General features: G+C 38.2%; 2 protein-coding genes across 2 annotated transcripts; one reads left to right on the forward strand and one right to left on the reverse strand.

Annotated features, from left to right (window-relative positions):
- Positions 1 to 2,657: 2,657 nt before the first annotated feature.
- On the reverse strand, positions 2,658 to 14,398 carry LOC139742604 (bystin-like). The gene is made up of 10 exons (XM_071653131.1): positions 14,217 to 14,398; positions 13,202 to 13,287; positions 12,076 to 12,208; positions 11,304 to 11,436; positions 10,224 to 10,363; positions 9,025 to 9,122; positions 7,071 to 7,149; positions 5,117 to 5,182; positions 3,919 to 4,127; positions 2,658 to 2,871 (listed from the first exon to the last, which is right to left on the reverse strand). The coding sequence occupies exons 1-10, from the start codon at positions 14,361 to 14,363 to the stop codon at positions 2,658 to 2,660; spliced, it is 1,305 nt and encodes a 434-aa protein (XP_071509232.1). The 5' UTR covers positions 14,364 to 14,398.
- A 274-nt stretch (positions 14,399 to 14,672) lies between these two features.
- LOC139742605 (zinc finger protein 706-like) lies at positions 14,673 to 20,957 on the forward strand. The gene is made up of 4 exons (XM_071653132.1): positions 14,673 to 14,934; positions 15,552 to 15,718; positions 17,367 to 17,468; positions 20,667 to 20,957. Exons 2-3 carry the CDS (start codon positions 15,584 to 15,586, stop codon positions 17,457 to 17,459), a joined length of 228 nt encoding a protein of 75 aa, XP_071509233.1. The 5' UTR covers positions 14,673 to 14,934; positions 15,552 to 15,583; the 3' UTR covers positions 17,460 to 17,468; positions 20,667 to 20,957.
- Positions 20,958 to 21,785: the final 828 nt, after the last annotated feature.

Genomic DNA, 21,785 nt, shown 5'->3' on the forward strand with positions numbered 1-21,785 from the left:
ATTTGGAATAATTGTCAAGATGATTACAATGCTGTGGCTGCTGCTCAGGAAATTGCAGTTACCGTCAGGGTGGCAATGATATTAAAGAAAACAGTAAAAGAGAGACATCGAATCGTGGAAAACCGCTTCTGATGCGTTATCTCTGCAGTTGTTACTGTCATGTAATTTGATCATCGTTGACACAAGTATATAGTTTGTGGCTTACTAAGGAATAGTCAATTTATCAACTACATACATATAACTTAATATGACCCACAGTACTTCCGCTTCAATTTGCCCATATATATATATATATATATATATATATATATATATATATATATACAAATAAATATATACAGGTATATATATGTATATATATGTACATATACACACACACAGATCTTTTACATTGTACATGAAATTTATCTAATCTTGTTAAACATAATTATGCATTCACATAACAGAATGATACATGATAGTTTTCAGAGCTACCACTTAAATATGAATAATGCAAAGTAGATCAGGGCCCCATTTCATAAAACGTTGATATGATAGCAACTCTTGCTGGAATGGCAATTGTCAGTGTAATGACAAGAATCCAGCTTCCTGATTGGCTATTGCTACTGGAAGTTGCCATTCCAGCAGGAGTTGCCATCCTATCATCTTTTATGAAACGGGACCCAGATGATGATGTCATAGCCTCACATATCTCTTATTGTTCAGTATTCTTGTGCATTGTGACATCATAAAAGGAAAAAAATAGTCATGTTTAGTAGTGGTTTACGATGTAACAGTTAGGCCCCTTTTCCTATTTAAGTCACCACCGCTAACATAATATATAAGTGTACTAGATGCTCACGATAATGTGTTTTTTTTTCTGATTTTATAGCAAAAACAAAACAAAACTGTGTTGTTCATTGGTGGACTTGTGAAGGTGATGACATAATCCAACCTCTAATTTGCATCGTGTCATTTTCACCTATATGACTGTCACAACATGTAATCCTTCAACACTTCCTGTAATTTCAATTTATTTCAAAACTTAAGATTCCATTGTTGTTGTTAGTTTTTTAATGCCATCAGGTGTTTCAAAATATGACATGAAATTGCACTTCAATAATTAGACAAGAGTGTCCATATAATACTCTGAAGAAAAAGAGTGTGAAAGTTCATGCATAGTCAGTAATTTTCTTTATTTTTTTTGTATGAAGGCCCAAAATCGGTAAATGCTCTCTTCAAGATACACAACTTAAGGGCATAAACACACACACACACACACAAGTAAACAAGCATGTGCAAATACAAACAAAAGTATGTCAATTCTGCTGGACAGAGTGCATAATTTACAAAGATGAAAGTGGGATCTATTCATTTGTTGAAGTATAAGTTTTATATTACAGTGTACCAATATACATGTACATTACTTAACAGTCACTGATAATTACGTCTTCATACATATTCAAGAGTGACAAACTGATCAATCAATGAAAAAAAAAGAAGAAAAAAGAAGCAGAAGAAGAAAAAGAAAAAGAGACTGTCAATGTGGAAATTTTCTGTGTGTTCTTTATTTCTCTGACTGTAAACACACTGCTTTGGCTAGTATGTGTGGACAAATGACATTATTCACAAAAAATAATAAAGTGTCATCTTTTTAACATCAATTTTGTGCTGCTCTAACATTTCACAGATGTGATGCATTCCACTTTGATGTTAAACCAAGGATGATGACAGTAAAGATAGTATAACTGTCATACCAAGCATCATAACATGACAATACTTCTACCAACTCTGAAGTAGAACATTTCCCAAAAGCTAGTTGTAGTTTTTTTTTAGCAGAATAATGGTGGTTTTACATTCTTTATTGAGGATATGAAGAAATTATCAGTCATTCATGACACTTCCCTGCATACTCAGAGAGACTTGGCAGATCTAAACAGCCCTCTGAAATAAGTACACTGTAACAAGACTGCCTGTAAAACTCTGCTGACCAAAATCGTGGTAGTTCACAGGGAAAAGGATTTTTGAAGGCAACAAAAAAGTCAACCTTGCCTAATCTGAATCTCTTTGGACTGAAGATATAACTTCGAGTAAGAGAAAATTTGACTTATGAGAGATTAAAACCAACAGCATACAACGAGGAGAGGACTTGAAAAGACCTCCAACTTAAGCGATTATTTGACCTATGCACGTTCGCCTTAAGCAAGGTTGACTGTATAAATAGTTGTTTAAAAATGGGGAAAGCACAAATATATGTGGATGCTAACTCCAAGTTCAGGAAAAAAGACACCTAAAAAATCATACAATTATTTCGGTTGAAGAAAAATATTAGATACAGTAAAGTTTCCTTGCAACCTTGAGTAAAAAGTGTTTCCCTCGGTCAATTCTGGGATGCAGATGAGGTGTTCATAAAAATCGTGAAGCATTAGCGGCACTCTGATGATTGATGGTGTTGAGCCTTGCAAGGAGAACATTGCAACTAGGCCTGCGGATTTCGAATGAAGGAAAGAGCCTCCTCTGGCATGAGCATGTACATCCTGCTGCCCTCTATCACTTTTGAACAAAGTGATGAGGCACGAAAATCTGGATATGTCTTCAAAAGAGATGCTGACAGTTCCTCTTGACATTAAGGAGAATTCAACGTCACCAAAGTCTAGTAGATCGATAGTTCCTTTCATCTAATCGGTGCCCATCGGTTCCTCGCAGTCCCGCGACTTCGAGTTGAGGAGCTCGCGCCGGACTTCCGGCGTGATCGTCGGGTGGATATGCGCTCTGAGCAGCTCCATGAGGGCCTCCTTCTGCTCTGACGAGATGTCTTCCTTGTATCGCTGGGCGAAGGCCAGGAGAGCTTGGTGCCAGAGGACAGGGAGATTCCGTTTGTCCTGAACAAACCTGAATCATGATTGCAAGCATATCAAAAAGTGCCTTTATATGATGCAATATTTGGTACCCTGGGGTACCAAATGAAAATTCATCATTCTGTTGAATTATTTATTTTTTGTCAGCATTGTACCCTAGGTTACCAAATATGTGTAAAATATTTTTTAGTATTATTTTGCACAAAAATGTTTTCTTGTCTGTGATTATGCAACAATAAATGCCTGCAAATAATAAGATTTTTTTTCTCTCATTTACATGCTCTGTTGAAATCTTCACTGTTTAAAAGTTGACATGGAAGGAATATTGGCATTTGCATCGTTATCGCTGCACCTATTTGTGCCGGCACTGATGATGAGAAAAAAAATCGCCATGACAACATTGCACAACTGTATGATAATGGACAAGAGATGGCGCTACACAACGGGTTACAATGGTACCCAGTGTATGGCGTGCCGAATCATATCCTCAGGGTAGGATATTCTCATCATTATAGTGACAGTGAAAATTCTTGCACCTTATGCATGACATGAAACTAGTGCGCAAAAACAAAAGCACACAAATTTCTTGCTTGTCATATGTACTGTAATTCTATTCCATATCTTTGATCCGTTGAATCAAAACCACATCTTACTCGCCTAAGCATAGAAATACTACTGACACACACATACATACACACACACACACACAAAGAAACTGTTCCCATTCCACACACGCTTGTGAGGAAAATCTCACCAAAACAGGAAGATTTTTTTGATGAAATGATGCCACATGATTAAAATCCATTATGGCAGGGCTTGCACTCTGATAAGAATTTTAACTGATGGAGAGCTGTATGTGTTGAGGGCAAAAAAGGCGACTCCTTTTATAACAAAGTTCTTGGGAGCAGCAAGTTTTCTTTCATTGTATCACAAGTTTGCTTTAAGCGAACAAATACAATAAATGAAATTAAAGATAATAATCCTGGGACCTGAGTTTTTGATTTGTAGCAATGAAACTTTGTTACAACAAGAGTGCAGTGGAGTTCAATAACCCAACCTTCCCACAATCCTGTGCACTGACCTGAGGAAGTGGTACACGAGTGCGTCGATGACCCTGAAGGGAAGGGCGTACTTCTTGTCGATGAGGATGCGCAGGAAGATGCTGTTCACTCCGCTATAGTCCATCTCGGCAACCTTTAGCATGGCTGCCGCAGAGTGTAGGACGGGAATCGTTGTCTTGGCAAGGACACTTCCGACGATCACGGCCTCGCGAAGCGTGCACGTGCCAGACTGGAGTAACGTGAACAAAAACAACAGCTGTTTAATACAGGTGCATGTCACAAGACCAACACCAACGAGTCATACAGCCCATGAGTTATACGCCTCATGAGTCATACAGCCCATGAGTTTGACATTAAGCTAACAAGGCCCACCGACACGTTAAGCCCTGTGTTGTATCTGTCGAACTCGTGGGCTGTTTTTACCTTGTGTTGAACTCATGGGCTTTATTTGCTTAGTGTCGAACTCATGGACTGTATGAATCGTGAGCTGTATGACTCATGAACCTGTTTTCAACATAAAACTCATGGGCTGCATGACTCGTGGGTGTCGTTCTTGTGGGATGACCCCTTTAATACTTGGATCTCTCGTGGTAGGATGCCTAGCTGTCGGAAGTTTGCGATGCACCATTTGCAAGTCCTGGTAAGGGTCGTGGAGTTGTTCTTTTGTAAACAAATTTTGTTGCAGTCCAAGGCTATCTACAAGATCAGTGACAGGCATTCAACACAACCTCACAGTCCCAATCATACAAATCTGTGCAGCATTATGAAGTGAAGGCATACTGCTCAGTAGTATTATAAACCTATGTGTGTTACGAGTACCAACAGGCACAAATAATTCTGTAATATTGTACACACAGTCCAATGTTTCGGGCATAGAAAACTTACTTTTACGTGGTGGAGAGATGGTTAAAAGTGGTACAGTATCTTAATCACATAAAAATACCTTATTTACACTCCTCTATGAAAATTCTACCGACATTACATTTGGACTCTCAATTTCTCAAGAATGCATTCCTTTTTTTCTTTCCTTTTTTTTAACCAAGCCCAACCATCTTGGCAGAGGATAAAAAAACTCTCACCTCACAGAGGAACAGTTTTCTCTCTGTTTCCTTTAATTTTTCTGCCTTCTAAATTTGGACTCTCAATTTCTCAAGAATGCATTCCTTTTTCTTTTTTTACCCAACCACAACTATCTTGGCAGAGGATAAAAACTCTCACCTCACATAAGGGGATGAGGATTCCCTTGAAGAATGCCGCTGGTTTGAAGAGTGCCTTCTTTAGCGCCTGGAAAAGAGAATGTTCAATGAAGACACAAATCTCATGGTTTACATCCTTTCAGACTCTACATAAGTGACCCGCTACAACAAAAGGATCCGAAAGTCGAGGGAGGTAGATTTTCTGAAAATGACATGACATTATTCCCTCACTCCTCTGCTTTAATTTCATATACAACTCATAAAAGTACTTAGTTGTGGAGATATTGATGATTTTATGAGACCATGTTAAGTGGTCTAGGAAATTAGCATTTCGAGAAAACCACCTTTAAAGTTTTCTTTCCGACGCAATCGTGATCAAAGGGAGGTATTAAAGACAGCTTTCACCTCTTGAAAATAGAAGGTCTGCTCAGAGCAACCTCCGCAGTGTTCATTCAAGCTTAGCACCAGTGGTCTATGCACGATGAATCAGTAACCAGGATACCACACACTGACCAATAAGACAACACCCTAATTGCTAGGAGCAGAGTCTCTCTGCAGTGCTGAATCCAAATCTTCAGACACATTTCTGTTCCGCTGAAATGCGAAAACTCATGGTCAAGGAGAATGCTAAATTCTTGCCTTTCCTTTGATCATTTAGCTTCAAAATTTCGGCTGATGACTAACAAAACATTAGACTACAACATTATGCCGACAACAGAAATTCGATGGTTTTGACCGAATTTGGTGATCTGACTTCAACACTATTTTCTAGGCTAAGCCGTCAGCGATTTTCGGATCCTTTTGTTGTAGCGGGTCACATATGTGTAAAATACTATTATTGTGATAAATAGTGCTTCTTGGCCCTATGTATTCTGTAATGATACTTATGTTCTGTTTTGGTTTATTTTGGGAGTTTTTATTTTATTTTATTTTTTTAGAAAGGGGGGAGGAGAGAGAAAGATAGGTCTTGTGAAGTTTTAAGTCTTGGTAATTATTTCAATTGCTAAAATTTATTTGTGTCACTTATGCTTTGAAGACAATTCCTTGGAAAACTACTTACTGTCTAATTTCTAATGAATAGTTTTCATCAGACAAAAATGAGAAAGGTGCAAATTTTGGATGAAACAGCCCCACATTGATATACTGTAAAAGTGGACATTTTCGCTTTGTGGAAATTTTGCACATATCGTGAAAACAGAAGCTAGCTGAAAAATAAAAGCATGCAAATATTCATGCATGCCATATGTTCCAGCAACAAATGAACTTATTCTGCGGAATCTAAAAGCACACAAAATTTGTCGCACCCATCAGAGCATGAAAAATTGCTCATGAAAAAATATCCACTTTTCCAGTATTAATACTACATTCTGTAATTGACCTGGGGGTGTTTCATAAAACTGTTACAAACGACTTAAGAATGACTGGAACACGTTCAATACTCATCATAATTTCAATAATTCAACACAAGAACTGATCAACAGTCGTTCTTAAGTCGTTCGTAACTTTAAGAATAGCTTTTTGAACCCCCCCTCCCCTTTCTCCCCCCCCCCCCCCCCCATATGTTCCAGCAATGAATAAACTTATTCTGTGGAATTCAAAAGCACACAGAAATTTAAAAGGTATTAAAAAGGGAGTCCCTAATTGAAGCCTCTCTGGATCGACTAGTCAGCGTTGATATGGTAAGCAAACGAGCAGTAAATGCAAAACTTATGTCAAACCTGGTTTCAGCTCTTAGCTCCATTGCCTTATTGTTCATTTAAAATATTCATCAACTGTAGCCAATATATCTTAAAAACTGAGCAAGTCATGAGGACCTGAGACCTGAATCTTTTCCTCAACTTTTTGCATCAAAGACAACAATGCGAGGAACACATTTTCACCATCACGCTAATACTGCTGTCTATAGAACCCTAGATACTCATTCATTCATATAAATCATTAAAAAAAAAACATGCAGGAGTTTTCCAGCGTCTCACCATATATAAATGAAAGTTTAATCTCTTGAATTCTGCGATGTCATCCTGTATCCTTGGTAACAGGATGAGGTTGTAGAATCTGTGGAAATCAATGATGAAAATAAATATTTGCTAAGGATAACAAAGAAGAATCATATTGTGAAACATACAATAATATGGTTACTCATCAGGTAGCCAGGAATATGCCATGGCATACAATGGCTACCAGTTCAGGAAAAGTTTCATCCTCCTTGGTACCAGTTATAACTTTATGCATTCTTCATACTCTTGGACTGTGTATTCACTTCATTTGGACGCATGTGACCCTGCATCACAAAACCAACAAAAAGTCGCCAGACATGGATATTTAGTTAAGAGCAGCTTCTGAAAGAGCAGACTTTAAGCTTCAAAATGATGTGTAACTCAAATCAAACGGACTCTCCTAACCTTTCCTAATTTGGGACAGAAAGCATGCATTCTGGAAAGTGTGAAAAACAGGATGTAAACCTCTGGAGCAACAATAAAGGGATTTACATAATCAAATTAAGCTGAAATTGAGCATGCTTTATTAACACATTCTGTAGATGATTAATGCCAACTTTCAAAGCAGTAGCATCATCCTTTCCCAAGTTATTAGAGTTGAAAATGAAGGGTACTGACAGGGTTTTCAAGAAATGAAAAGGGGACTCTATAAGACTCACCTAATCACATTGTTCTACCAAAAAGTGTTCCAGAAAAACTGCTAGAAACAGACTTTCCTGTTCGTTTTATGATCCCAAACTTGTGTATAATGTAAAAGACTTGCTCTTTCAGAAAATATGAAAAACTCAAGATTGGCTGCACTGACCCATTTGGTTCACCTATTTTTAGTCCTCACACAAATTCCGTGTGTGCGACTTTTTGTTGGTTTTGTAATGCCTCGTCACATATACAAAGTATATAATTTATACCCTTCAAACAAATCCACTTCCATGCGAGGCTGCCGAACTACGTATCCTCTATCCGTTTATACATCTATGACAGAATAAAACAGTTTTAATACATGATTTCACATGTGAGCATTCAATAGTAGCTCATATGATATGATTATGAATATAACATAATTACATGATCCTGCACTGACAATTAAGCAAAAAAAAAAATAATAATAATAAAGCTTTCGTATGTGAAATATGTACTCTAATACATATACAATCAACCTTGCCTAAGTCTAATCTATTTGGACTGAAGAAATAACTTCAACTTAGAGAAAATTTGATTTATGATGGATTAAAATCAATAAAATATTATAGAAAAGAGATCTTGAAAAGACCTTCAACTTCAGCAATTATTCCACTTATGCGAGGTCGACTGTATATTTACTTTTTGCCCAACATGATTCTACATCCTTTCATCGTATGACAGCAAGGGGAAGTTTCATAATGTAATATAAGATAACTGGAAAAGCACTCTGAGAGCGCAGACCTCCGCCAAGCAGCTACTTTCCACCGATGATCTTGCTCTTCCATTGAGATCAGTGATTTCCACCCATACATATGCATGCTGAAATATGTCTGTTTTTTTCTCAATATAGAAGCCTTTGTCACGTCATAAGCCCTCAGTTGCGTGGTGCGCCTCGCCTTAGCAGAAACTAGAGCACGCACTTTATTGCGGCTATGAAAACCTCAAAAACGTGCAGCTTGAACTCCCAAGTTCATTGACCCTACATGCCAAAATATCAAAAATCCTTCATGAAATCCATAAAAATTTCCAGATCACTACCAAAATTTAATCATCTGTTCCTTTTTGTCATTCTCAACCTTTCCTACAAGTTTCATCCAAATCCGCTCACAACATTTTGAGTTATTTTGCACACGGAAAAACTAACGAACAAACCAATGGTAATGAAAACATAACCTCCTCGCTTGGCGGAGGTAATAATCTAGAATAGTAATAAACAGAAGCTTATAACTATATTCAGCCCGACGATGTTCACCTTTGTGCCATCTTGGCGTTGAGATTGCTGGCGAAGAGTCTGGTTGCTTGGTACATGGCAGCAGCACTCCATTTATCAGGTTCTGTCACATAGAGAAGCTGGAGATCAAAAGAGGCAAGACACAACATTAAATGAGATAAGATTCTTTTTTTTTTGGGGGGGGTGGGGGACAGGTCATGCAAATGCTCAAAATATGTCATGATCAAAGCACTGCATAGATAACACACATATATATTACATTCAAATTTATTCTAACTTTTCAACAAAAACATAATGAACACTTCGCTTTCTTTTTTTACCACAGAATATTAGATGTGAATAATACAATGGGAAATGTACAGCAAACACAACAGTAGCAAAACGTTATTTCAATGAAACATTGTAATGAAAAATCAAAGCTCACGGTAATAACTAGAGATTTTGATATTACGCTTTTGAAAGTGGAAAGGGAATGACTAATGATTACAATACTAGGAATATCATTCTAGACTTTAGAACCATGATACTTCATTGTTTTTTTGGAGCAAAAACTGCTCTTATCAATGGCAAATGCATAAGACAGCTTTGCGGGGTAGGGTAAACATGAATTTCATCGTTTTGTTTGGGTTTTTTTAACAAGGTTGAAAATACACTGGGGAGATTATCTGTGGAAAATCTGTACATAAATATACCAACGTTACACAAAAGTAAATCACTTTTCTTAAATACTTCATTGAAGAAAATGATTTATTTGTACGAGCGAAGAAAGGCTTCTTGGTAACAATTCTCACAGCACGTTTCTGGATAAGAAGAATCTTATCAAGAAGAAATGATGCACAATTTCCCCACCCTATAAAAGACACCATAATACATTTATGAACTTATAAAAGTACTGTACAGTGTTTGCAGAATGTTAATGGGAAATATATCTTTCAGTTCTTGGAGAATTCCTGCGTTTCTTGCTAGCAATTTACACAAAATGATTATTGTGCAATTTCCATGAGAGGTAATCATCAATATACAGACCTAAAAAAACTGAATCAGCTGGCTGCAAATTGACATCATCAATTTCTATATGACCAGGCAGGGGATTTTTCTGATTAATGTTATTAAACACCATAAATTGTGTTTTTGATGTTCAGAGATAACTTATTTGCATATTTCCAATCTTGAACAAATTCCAATTCAAGATTTAAGTTTAAAGTTACATTTTAACAAACCTGTTCCCATGTCTTCAAGGCCGGAAGAATCTTGAACGCCTTGGGCAGTTTTCCACTTCGGTACCTGGACAGGATTTGACCGACCCCCTTGTACACCTGGATTACTCTATCATCATGCTGTGGCGTTGGGACACCAGATTCTACACTTGGGAAAGTAGAAAAAACAAAAACAAAAACAAAAAGAAAACAAAAACATCAATAAAGAGAGAACGTGATGTGTCCTGCCACTTATAATTTGGGATCAGGTACAAAGTCACGCTGGCCCAATGACATATACAGTGTAGTACATAGATAAAAAAGAAAGAAAGTGAATACTCCCATTTTTAACACAGTTAAAAAAAAACCTAGAGCAAAGCAGATTAAGGGGTTTCACCACTCCAGCCACCTGCCTTGCACTAAATAATTCTCACAACTTTGATCAAATGAGACATCCATGACTAAAATTAGACTTTTTCTTGCTAGAATTAGCAGGTGCAAAGGTCATTAGTGTATTTTATATACTCAAGTGGATGATTTTCAGCATACTTGCAGGTATTTTGTTGATTTCATTTTCTCTCTAAGGGGGAGAGTGGATGGAAGGGATGAAAAAGATGCAGTGCAAATTCCATCAATGTCATTGTTTTCCACCTCACTGTAGACAATATTCATGACTTGGCAAAGACGCTGAAAGTTCGGGAAGGACGATTAATGGGAACTCTCAAAAGTTTGGTCCCTTGTTAATTGTTGCCAATCAATTGCAATAAAAGAAAACACCTCGACGGAAGAATTTCATGCATTTGAATGATTACGCAGTACCTGCCACATGCTGGTAAGGATTATACAGAACCAACACTTGCTGTCAGATGGAAGCTTGGTGGTCTAGTGGAGATGAGGCCTATTTGGAAATCAGGAGGTCGTAGTTTCGAATCCTGTTCGAGTACATGAGCCCATGATTTTTTTTTTTTACTCATGGCTACTACGCAAAACACTGATCAATTCAGTGCTTATTTACGTCGATGTAGGACAATTTGTCGATCAGCTGCAATAAAAACACCTTGGCGGAAGAAAGATTGATGTCGGCCATGATGGCACGGCACATACCTGACATCTGTGAAGCTATTTCTGTTTTCTTTTCTGTGAGTTTCTCCATGATGATGTCCGCCAACGTCCGCCTCGTGGGGGCGTCCTGCGTCATAAACTGTCGCAAGGCCTCCTCATCCTTCTCATCCACCTCCTGCATGAAAGAAAAGAGAAAGATAGATATATGTAATGATAGATAGATATATACATATTTGGATATAAATATACAGAAAGATACAATGTAGATATAGATGCATAGATCCTATATGGATATATACAGAGAAAGAAATTGAGAAAGAGAGAGATAAAGATAGATAGATAGATAGATCTAGATAGACAGACAGACTCAGACAGATACATATATATATATATATATATAGAGAGAGAGAGAGAGAGAGAGAGAGAGAGAGAGAGAGAGAGAGAGATAATTGCATGTTGGGAGAGAGAGAAGGAATAAAAACATAGGAGTATTTCTGTTCAAGGAAGGCCAAACATGTAACATTGTAGCCATGAATGTTTGGTTCAACATTATGAGCTACCCTGGTATCACACTGGCAACAGTGGCAATCACGAAAACTGTTTGAACAGAAATAAATGCTCCTGGCCAAGCCTAGAATTGCAGCAATGTAAACTTTCTGCCAGCAGTAAGCTGCTCAGAGCAAACAACTATAATTTATGCTGCTAAATAATACATATTACTTACAGTACATCAGTGGCTGTGGACCTGTTTTAGTGTGTGGGAGGGAAATAATAACTTAAGGAAAGAAGAGATACAATGTATGCACCAACTCACAATCTCGTCAAAAAATTGTCCCTGACTATGAGCCAGTTCCTGGTCATCTTCCTCTTCCTCTTCCTCATCGTCATCTGACCCCTCATTGCGGGCTGGACCAAGACTTGGGGCAGGCTTCTTTGTCGCGCCAAGCCTTTAAAGTAGAAGTATAGAAACAACAGGTTAGTGATTAGTACTGATCTTTTATTTTTATTTTTTTGAAATTTATTTATTTCTGTAATTCCATGACAAGCCTAATATATAAACACATAAATTTTTCTTTCGTACAAACACTACGATTTTTGAAAAAGAATTGATAAACTTGATGAATACAAAATACTGACAATTGTTTGATACAAATTACATGGTACATCAACGATAATGAAAAATAATTTAAAGGTACAATCTAAGCGGAGAAATTCTTCACAGAAGACTAGCTCATCCTTCACTTTTGCCTTTGATAGTATAAAATCTACAGAGTACACTCCTGTTATAACAACCAGTCATAATGAAATTCCAGTTACAACAAAGTAAAAATTCAGGCCGCAACATTATCAGCTCTATGTTCTTATATTGTGTATTTGTCCAGTTGTAACAAAATTTTGATATAACCATCGAAGAAAACTGTCAGTCCCAAGGAATTTCTTGCAACTGGAGTCCACTGTATCCACATAAAAGCAACATGAAAATATTTTAAGGTGAGAGAAGGTTCCTCAAAGAAGGACTAAGAAAAAGAATTATGGTCAGTATAAGACTATACTCTTTCATGTCATAAATACTGAACCATACAATCAATACGAATGAACACGATTAGGATTACAATTCTGCTCATCTTTAAAGTTTCCATTGATATCAGTTCCTTCTTGAACCCTAGCAACTTTGACAGACCTATATCACTTTAAAAACCAGAAGCATTTGTGGCATAAAATTTTCATGAATTGCCACTGGCATTTATTATGCAGAGTGCAGACAAATACCTTTGTGTGCACTTCATTTTACTTTCTTGCATAAGTCTAATGCACATGAAAGTTTCTGCTTTTACAGTATACAGATTTTTCTCTATGATATAGAAAAACTTTATTCTTATTGTGTACATAAAAGAGGAGAGAAGAGGAAACATTTTAAATAGGGGAACAATGATGATTACCTTGACACTCCATGCTCTAATTCCAGTTCATCTTGCTGTATCCTAGCTTGCTCCAGAATTTTCCTCGATAGTTTCTCATCCACAAACTGCATGGCATAAGGAAGGTAAATATGGTACTCTGTGAGATAACCTGAGATGGCTCAGCAGAGCTAACAATGATGTTGCGAGTGATTTAGATGAGCATGTCAAAATGAAAGAAGCAAACCCAACTGAATTATTGGGGATATTTGACAAACTTCACAAACAAACAGTTGAACAAAAAACACATTTTAATCAAGCCGGAAACATGCCTACTAGTACTACACAGGTACCTCGTACAGAAAATATTCATAATGCTACACGCTGTGAATCAATCTCAACAAGCAGCATATCCATAGTAATTTAATCAAATATCATAATCAATAATAATATCATTATTAATAGGCATAAATTTAAATTAAGTAAAATTTCAACTAAAATAAGTTTAAACATTGATAAATCAATACAATAATGGATGACCACGACTCCACGAGTCACGACCATATGAAGCATTTCATTGCCTTTATCTGTCATGTCGCTGGAAGATCAAGAAAGAGGTTAGCAAGCATTACAAGTACAGCATGGCATTATAGTTAGGCATGGATGCATGGACCAGGGAGGTGGACCACCTCCCTGCATGGACATACATCATGACAGCATGCATGCATTATAGACTGGACGTAAGAAAACACTTCTACAGCCAACGAGTGGTAGACAGCTGGAATAAACTCCCAGAAGATGTCATCCAGTCACAGACACTCCTCACCTTCAAAATGAAATTGTCTAAATTGGGTTATTAATGGGCTAAAAAGCTCCCTAAACCCTGCCACACTTGCAATCTATCTACGTGAAGATGGAGGTGTGGCACTTCAAGGTAAATTCAAGGTATATTAATGCCCAAGGCCAAGCAATGAATGGTGAAGACGTCGAGTGTGTTCATTGTCACACAGAATATAACAGGTGGGACTGTAATGTAATAGTACAGTGCACAACTTACCGCGTCGTCTTGTTCGGTTTTCCTTCTCTCTTTCTTTCTCTGTGATACCCGTACACTGTCATCATATTCAATCTGGTCTGCCAATGGTCCAATTGATGTAACAGGGTCTCCTCCGCGTCTATTCCTATTTTTCTTTGCCTTTCCCATGTTTTCGGTTTTATTTCTCCTTGTGTGAAATCAACACACGTGTGTGATAAGTACCGTACGAGTCGTCAGTACAATTTTCGTGAATGTGTGAAAAACACTGTAACAAAAATAGTAATAGCGCCAGCTAGTGTCAATCATTAACACAACCTACGTAGTTAGTGTGTGTGTGTGTGTGTGTGTGGGATGTACAAAGGACTACGGAACAAGTGAACGTACGTAATTATGACATGTGTGTTGCATGCTGTTTCTGCATCTAGTCGCAATCCCTATTCTATCCTGATCCAGACGTGCATGCATGTAAAAGTGTGCACTGGATTGCTGTATCGTCCCTGATGCTGGTTCTCCCACGTCGTATTTTATACTACAATATTCTCTGCAAGTCTGCAACTAGATTTTCAAGAGAGCATCATACCATTGGCATGCCATACCATTTGTTGTAGACAGTCGACAACCATTGAATTGCTCCACGTGTCACTCGATTTTCTGTCTCCATAAATCAAACGTCGTGTCAGAATCAGAGATATTGGAAATTTTCGACTCTTGACTCATCATTGCACATCAGCAAAATCAGGTGACATACTGCCACTGGCTACACTGCTCTGCTATTCGTACAACACCACGCATATTGTCATCGACATTTCTTGGCAGTGCTTGGACTGGCTGTAGATTAGATTTTACTTTTTTAAGCGTATTAAAGCAGTAGGCCCTAAGTAGTTTCTCTTTAGGGAAAGAGTTCCTTATGTCCCCTCCCCCCCCCCCCCCCCCCCACACACACACACACACTAATTTGCACCTCCCAAATAAATTAGGGTTCTACATTTTTTTTTTTTTTTACTGAATATAAACTAAATGCTAAATTTATGTCTCCAAAGGAAGTCTTTCCATAAAATGGCATAACCTTTCTTAGTGGGCCTATTAAAATAGTAATTTGGGGGGGGGGGGGACATAAGGAACTCTTTCCACTAAGGAGAAATGACACAACTAACATTTTTTATGTAGTCTCACACTCACACAGTAATTAAAGTTAATTAATACACAAATTACAATTTCAAGCTAACTGTAAAAGAAAATAATAAAATTTTTAAAAAAAATCTGGATATTATTTCGATTGGTCATGTGACACATTTTGTTTCCACTCCTTGGCTTTACACATATTGTTGCTTCAATTTCTTCACTTTTTGTTTTCAGTTGAGATTTGACAACAACAACGACAAACAGCGATGGCGCGCGGTCAGCAAAAGATCCAATCCCAGCAGAAGAGGGCGAAGGAGGCGGAGAAGAAGAAGAAGGGCAATGCTGTTGACTCCAAAGTAGCCGCCAAAAAGGCTCTGATATTCCAGTGTACAGTCTGCAAGGTAAGATAGCAAACCCTGCCCTATGTGATCAATATTAGACAACACTATCAACAGTTCAAAAATGTTTGCAAGGGTTGAGATCTTGCTTAGCTTTTAAAATGACAAAATCCCAGCATTCTCTTCTGATTATTGTATCAAAATGAAGCAATGTAAAGCAAAGGAACAGAAATATGTAGTTAAAAGTGATGGTAATACAGTGTACGTGTTATACACAGCCCAGTCGCTGTACATGGTACGTCGCTATAGCGTAGTAACAGCGTCTGGTCGGGCTATGTACGTGTATGCATTTCATCAAAATACATTGTAGTGCAAATTTGTCAATGACCAGATGTACCAGAATGAATTTTTCACAAAGACAGTAGTTTTGGAGTAAACCATTTGGAACAGTTTATAGGCATGATAACAATTGGCCTTGCATGCATTGTATCTTGAGAGTGACAACAGAAATCGTAAAAGCATTTTTCAAAGAGGCTATCTCTATGTCAGGCAGACTAAGTAAGATTGTTTTGATCGTAAGGAGACATAACATAGAAGTGCCCTTCTTAGCAATGGAGGGACCGTGCTCCGTGTGTGTGTTCACTGCGCGCTAGCAGAACAATTGTACAGGGCGTACTGCAAGTCTGTACCCCATGGCTGCTCCTGTTGCTGGTATGCTGGCGAGGGGCACCGACTGCCATGAGCGCCAAGCTTAGCGCCACACTCCGCTCGCTCACAGAGCAGTTGTACATAGTATATTGCAAGTATCAAGCTGTCTAATACCTACTTTATATACATGTAACCTCTTTGGGGTTTGTATACTTCAGTGGGTTTTGTTCAGTCAATGTAAACATGCATTATGTCAGCCAGCAAAGTTCATTCTTCAGAATCGAGCACTATGTGTCTCTACCAAGTGGGCAAAGATAGGTTGCTACATTGTACTGTAAACGGTGATATTTTCGCACAATAAATTTTTCACGCTGAGCACCTCAGAAACATATTCGCGGGTTCGTGAATTCGCGCTGCACAATTGTTGGCCCATTCAAAACGTGTAGAGAAAATTGTGAAGATATTTAGATATACAGGTTTTAGAATTCATGCCAGCCAGAAGTAGCGAGGAATACGCGAAAAGTAATGTCGCGCAAAAATTTCTGCATCTACAGAACCTCAAGTGCAAAATAGGAGAACTTGAAATTATATCATCTGTTTCATTTTGCAGACTCAGATTCCTGACCCGAAGACCTACAGGCAGCATTTTGAGAACAGCTCCGCGCGCTCACAGCACAATTTTACCGGGCGTACTGCAAATCTGCGCTCTTTGGATGCTCGTTGGCTACTAGCACGGCAGCCAGGAGCACTGTCCACCATGAGGGGCAAGCTTCTATAGCGCAACCTTCCGCGCACTCATAGAGCAGTTGTACATGGCGTATTGCGAGTTTGGCAAGTAAGCAATCCAGTATAATTAATATACTGAATATACCGGGAACCTCTTTGGGGTTTGTATACTTCAGTGGGTTTTGTTTAGTAAAGTCCATTTAAACATGCATTATGCAAGCCAGCAAAGTTAATTCTTTTGAATCAAGCACTTTTCATCTGGGCAAAGATAGGTTCTACATGTAAGTCAAGTGCGGATCGGAGAATGTTGAATGATATAATCTATTCCATCTTGCAGACTCAGATGCCTGACCCAAAGACCTACAAGCAGCATTTTGAGAACAAGCACCCGAAGAGCCCCCTGCCTGCAGAGTTGGCACAGCAGGCGTAGCATGAGCAGGTAACCCTAAACCTCAGCTTTATCTCCAATACCTTACATATGTTTGATAGTGTAATCTCACAATTTCTGACTCTGATTCTTTCTTTCTCTTTACCCTCCCCCCCCCCCATTAGTTCACTCTTCACTAACTTCCAAGACAGTTTGTTCATTTCAAAAGTCAAAGGGTGTAAAAGCTGTTACCAGATGAGGTAGCATTCATTTGGCATTATCCCTAGCACCATTACAAACTGTGGTAGCATTCGTAATGTGACATGGTCCCTGTTACTGTTACAAAGTGTGGTAGCACTCATGTGGAATCGTCCCAAACACCATCTAAGAATGTGACTTCTGGAGGTTATAAATCCAAGTACTGTATACGCCATATATTTCATGAGTCTAAATTTTCGTGAATCGGGATTTCCTGATGATTGGTTAAAGTTCGCCATCATGGAGTCATGTTCTCAACGGAGAAATGTATGTGTACGTCACATTCACGTCGAGGTCAGAGTCAATATTTTCATGTGTCTTTAATTTCGCGAATAGCACCTGACTCACAAAATATTTGGCATATACAGTACTTTCTACCAGTGTTTGAGATTTTATTTCATGTGTGTTTGGGGGGATGTTAATTTTTTCAGTCTTCGTGACTCAATGTGTGTGGAGGTCATATCATATTTTAAAACTAATTTGACTTGAAATACATTACTAGTTTTTGACTTGTAGTGTAGTATTGTAATGTGTGTGCACACTTGCCAAAAATATTCTTATTTTGTAAGAAGGCATAACTGTCTCTAGCTTCATTCAACCAAAAGCTATAATTTTGAATTCCTGCTAGTAGTGAAGTGTGGAAGATAAGTGATAATCAGTATTTTCGTTGATTTTAGTTTTCCAAAAAGAAAAAATTCTTTCAGTTAGCTTAACCCTAAAGGGGCCGGGGGGGAATCCGCCCCCCTCCGGTCTTAGCATAGCCAAAAAAACCCGGCCTGATTAGGGTTAATGGTGCAAGGAAAGGGAGCTTCTTAATATGATTTGTGATGCAAACAATATCCCAATAATTTACCTGAAAAAAGCAAACCCCCTTAACCCTAATCAGGCGGGGGGGGATCCGCGCCCCCCTCGACGTTTCGCGCAATATCTTCGCAGCGCGATAAGCTCCCGCCGCGATGTTTCATGACTTTATTCTTTCAAGTATCGCGCAACTTTTGAGACCAAAATTGTTGCGCCCGCGCGTACCTTTTTGACGCGACGCCCGTTCGAAAAAAATTTGTCAACCCCAAAATTGCTCCAAAACGTGATTTTGTGTACAAATCCAATGCAAATTGTGTTTTTTCAATTAATTCACATAAAAATTCATATCTTGACTTAGAATGGACGAAATTAATTTATTCTAGCATAATAAAGCTTCGAAAAATGTCTGTGACAAGTTTTGGCCAAAAAACAAACAAAAACAAAAGGTCGAAAAACAAAGAAATACATAAGAAATTCAAAAAACAATCAAATACATAAGAAATTAATTTCGATACAAATTTTTTTTTATCCTATGTCTCAGGAGAATGATACAAGAAACATTTTTAAAAAGAGATAAGCTTAATTAGAGCATTAATAAGTGATTTAGAGCCCAAAACTGATTTTATGCATAAATTACAATAACTAATTAATATAAAATATAAGAAAAATTTTTCGGAGAAAGCAACCATACATTTTGATAGTATACGTCGCGGGCGTCGCGTGTGCCGATTTTCGGCGCGATCACGCGTTCCATAGGCGAGATCTGAAGGGGGGGCGGAATCCCCCCCCCCCAGATATAGCATAGCCAAAAAAGCCCAGCCTGATTAGGGTTTTAAAAAAATGAAAAATAAAAGATAAGAATGCGCAGAGCAGTTACTAATTATACTTACACACATAACAAGCATTGCAGAGGTTGTGATCTTACCATCACTCATGGGACTTGCCATTTTTTTCTTTATTTTTTTATCTTATTTTTTTTTTAGTTTAGACTGTTGGCGAAAAACTGCTCTACCTTGACTTTCCTTTTTTGAGTTTCATATACTGTAAAGGGATGGTATAGTTTTGGTTGAGACGGGGTATTCTGCTTTTTTTTGTAACACTTTGTGAGATATTAAGAAACCACTCACAAAATATTTATAAGAGAGCATGCAGTTCTGAGAGGAATTCAAAGTTTATTTGATGAAAATCAGTTTTCAAATGGCCGAGATATCCACAAACAAAGTAAAACAAAGCCATCCCAATAAAACATGGGTCCCATCTTTTATTAAGATCACTTTGTTTTTGATACCTTGGCCATTTCAAAACCAACTTCTATCAAATAATCTTTGAATTCCTCTTAGAATTGTATGCTCTTTCATATTTCACAAGAGGTTCCTCATTATCTCAAAACAAAAAAGACAGTAGGTAACCTGAAGCCCAATCTCAACCCGCCAGAACTATACTGTCCTTTAAGCCACATGACTTCAATTACCAGAGGGTTATAAAATGTGAGTAAACATGACATTTGGGTACCTCACAAAACAAACACAACTGCTTGTCTGCAAAAAGAAAAAACTGGATTTGACATTTATTTTACAGCACTTCTGGTGCGAGAGAAGGAATATTGCATCCTTTTCTGTAACATTATGTGCACTGCTGTATTGCGATGTAATCTGTTCGAGATTATTTACATTAGCACAATGTTTAGAAGATATAGTGAACAGAATTTGACAAACTGGTCCTCGTAACTCTGTGCAGTTCTTGAATGAAGCAAAAGATATTAGTCCAATTCTTATAGAATTGACATCACAGTTTCATGTCTGCACTGTAGATTTGTTTTTTTTTTTTTTTTTTGTTTTGTTTATGATCGTGACAGGATGCAGTATTTGTGACTCACCAGTGCTTGAACAGCTGTAGCCTTGAATGTAGTCTAATCATCACCCACATGCTGTCTAGTTTTTATCTTTCATTCATTTTTCTTCTTTTTTTTTTTTTTTTTTTTTTTGGGGGGGGGGGGGGGGGGGGGGGGGGGGTTGGGGTTGGGGATGCCTCTCCTCAAATCAATAAAGGAATATAAATTCATGGTATCTTCCAAACATATTAACCCCATCCCTTGCAGATTGCCCCCTACCCAAGCCTTTGATTTGGTAGAGTGATAGCATAAACATTATGAAGGTTGATTCACACGACTCATGGCTCTTTGTATCATACTATTTCCTTCACCCCAAACAGGAAACAGCTGATGTCATCATGAAGGAACCAGTTATTACTGACTTGCATGTTGTAGAACGGATGTGATCATTGACACTCACTCGACAACAATAGATCCGTAGTTGAGGGCGCTGTTCACCAGCCTCATGTCTCGGCAAGAGGAGAATGGGAGGTTGTCCCGCGCCGCATCCAAAGGACACTGGATAATTTTTTTTTTTCTCATCACCAGAAGGCTTCCATGATTTATCGGCCGAGCTCGCACGGATGATTGGCCTTGATGATTCAAAGTTCCACACGGAAGTGAAGAGAGAATAGAAGGGGGAAAACTGGGGAAATGCAACGCTGCGTGCTGTTCGTAGGAGGATGAATTTTATTGCTCGGATCAATGCGTGTCAACCGTCGGAAGTGTTGGAGGAACTGCTAGATGGCAGGATGAGCTCCTTGTACAGAGGGACATTGCTAGATAAGCACATAGATAGCGACACTGTCCGCGACAGAGCCCAGCACCAGTGGAATTCAGCGTTTACGACAATCTGCGACTCCAGCTTCCATCGCTCGCTGACGTTAGAGAGCGACCACAGAAGCTATGTAGTGTCTACCATGGCAACAAAAATGCACGACAGGGAAGGTTTTTTCGGTTCAGTTTCTCTAAGTGCTGCAGGGAGAGCCTGTGGACAGGCAGGTTGGAAATTTGCGTGTGTATCAAGGCCTTAGTTTTTCAACTTACTGGAAGTGCTCACTTCTTTTCTGTGTTATCATATGTTACACTTACATATCATGTTTTGTTTAATTAGTATCGTATGAAACAAAACTAATGAAAAATTGTCTTCAATTTTTTGCCTGTGCCCCTCCCCCTTTACAAACCATCACGCTTTGAATATGGAGGATACGTGGAATCAAAAGATATTTATAACTTGAGATTCTTGGTGTGCCACTTCTGTTTCCTTCCTGACATTGTATTTTACCTCCAGTTCCTTCAGTGACAAAAGTGCCGCCTTGAGATTCCGATTGTATGTTATATGATTGCGTTTTTTAGGTCCCCAATTATGATCTGACTGGTCTATGTTGCCTCCTGCTCTATAAAATTTGAACCTAAATCCAGCATTATGCATATATTGTGTAAATAGCTAAAAAATTAAA

This window comes from Diadema antillarum, unplaced genomic scaffold, assembly GCF_040938485.1.
Source record: "Diadema antillarum isolate AM-2024a unplaced genomic scaffold, OU_Dant_1.0 seq00001007_RagTag, whole genome shotgun sequence".
Taxonomy (NCBI): domain Eukaryota; kingdom Metazoa; phylum Echinodermata; class Echinoidea; order Diadematoida; family Diadematidae; genus Diadema; species Diadema antillarum.

Coding starts and splice junctions, on each gene's coding strand:
- LOC139742605 (XM_071653132.1), top strand. CDS start 15,584: ATGGCGCGCGGTCAGCAAAAGATCCAATCCCAGCAGAAGAGGGCGAAG. Junction 15,719..17,366: donor TCCAGTGTACAGTCTGCAAG/GTAAGATAGCAA, acceptor TCCATCTTGCAG/ACTCAGATGCCTGACCCAAA.
- LOC139742604 (XM_071653131.1), bottom strand. CDS start 14,363: ATGGGAAAGGCAAAGAAAAATAGGAATAGACGCGGAGGAGACCCTGTT. Junction 7,150..9,024: donor AACGCCAAGATGGCACAAAG/GTGAACATCGTC, acceptor TGATTTCCACAG/ATTCTACAACCTCATCCTGT. Junction 5,183..7,070: donor TAAACTTTCATTTATATATG/GTGAGACGCTGG, acceptor TCTCTTTTCCAG/GCGCTAAAGAAGGCACTCTT.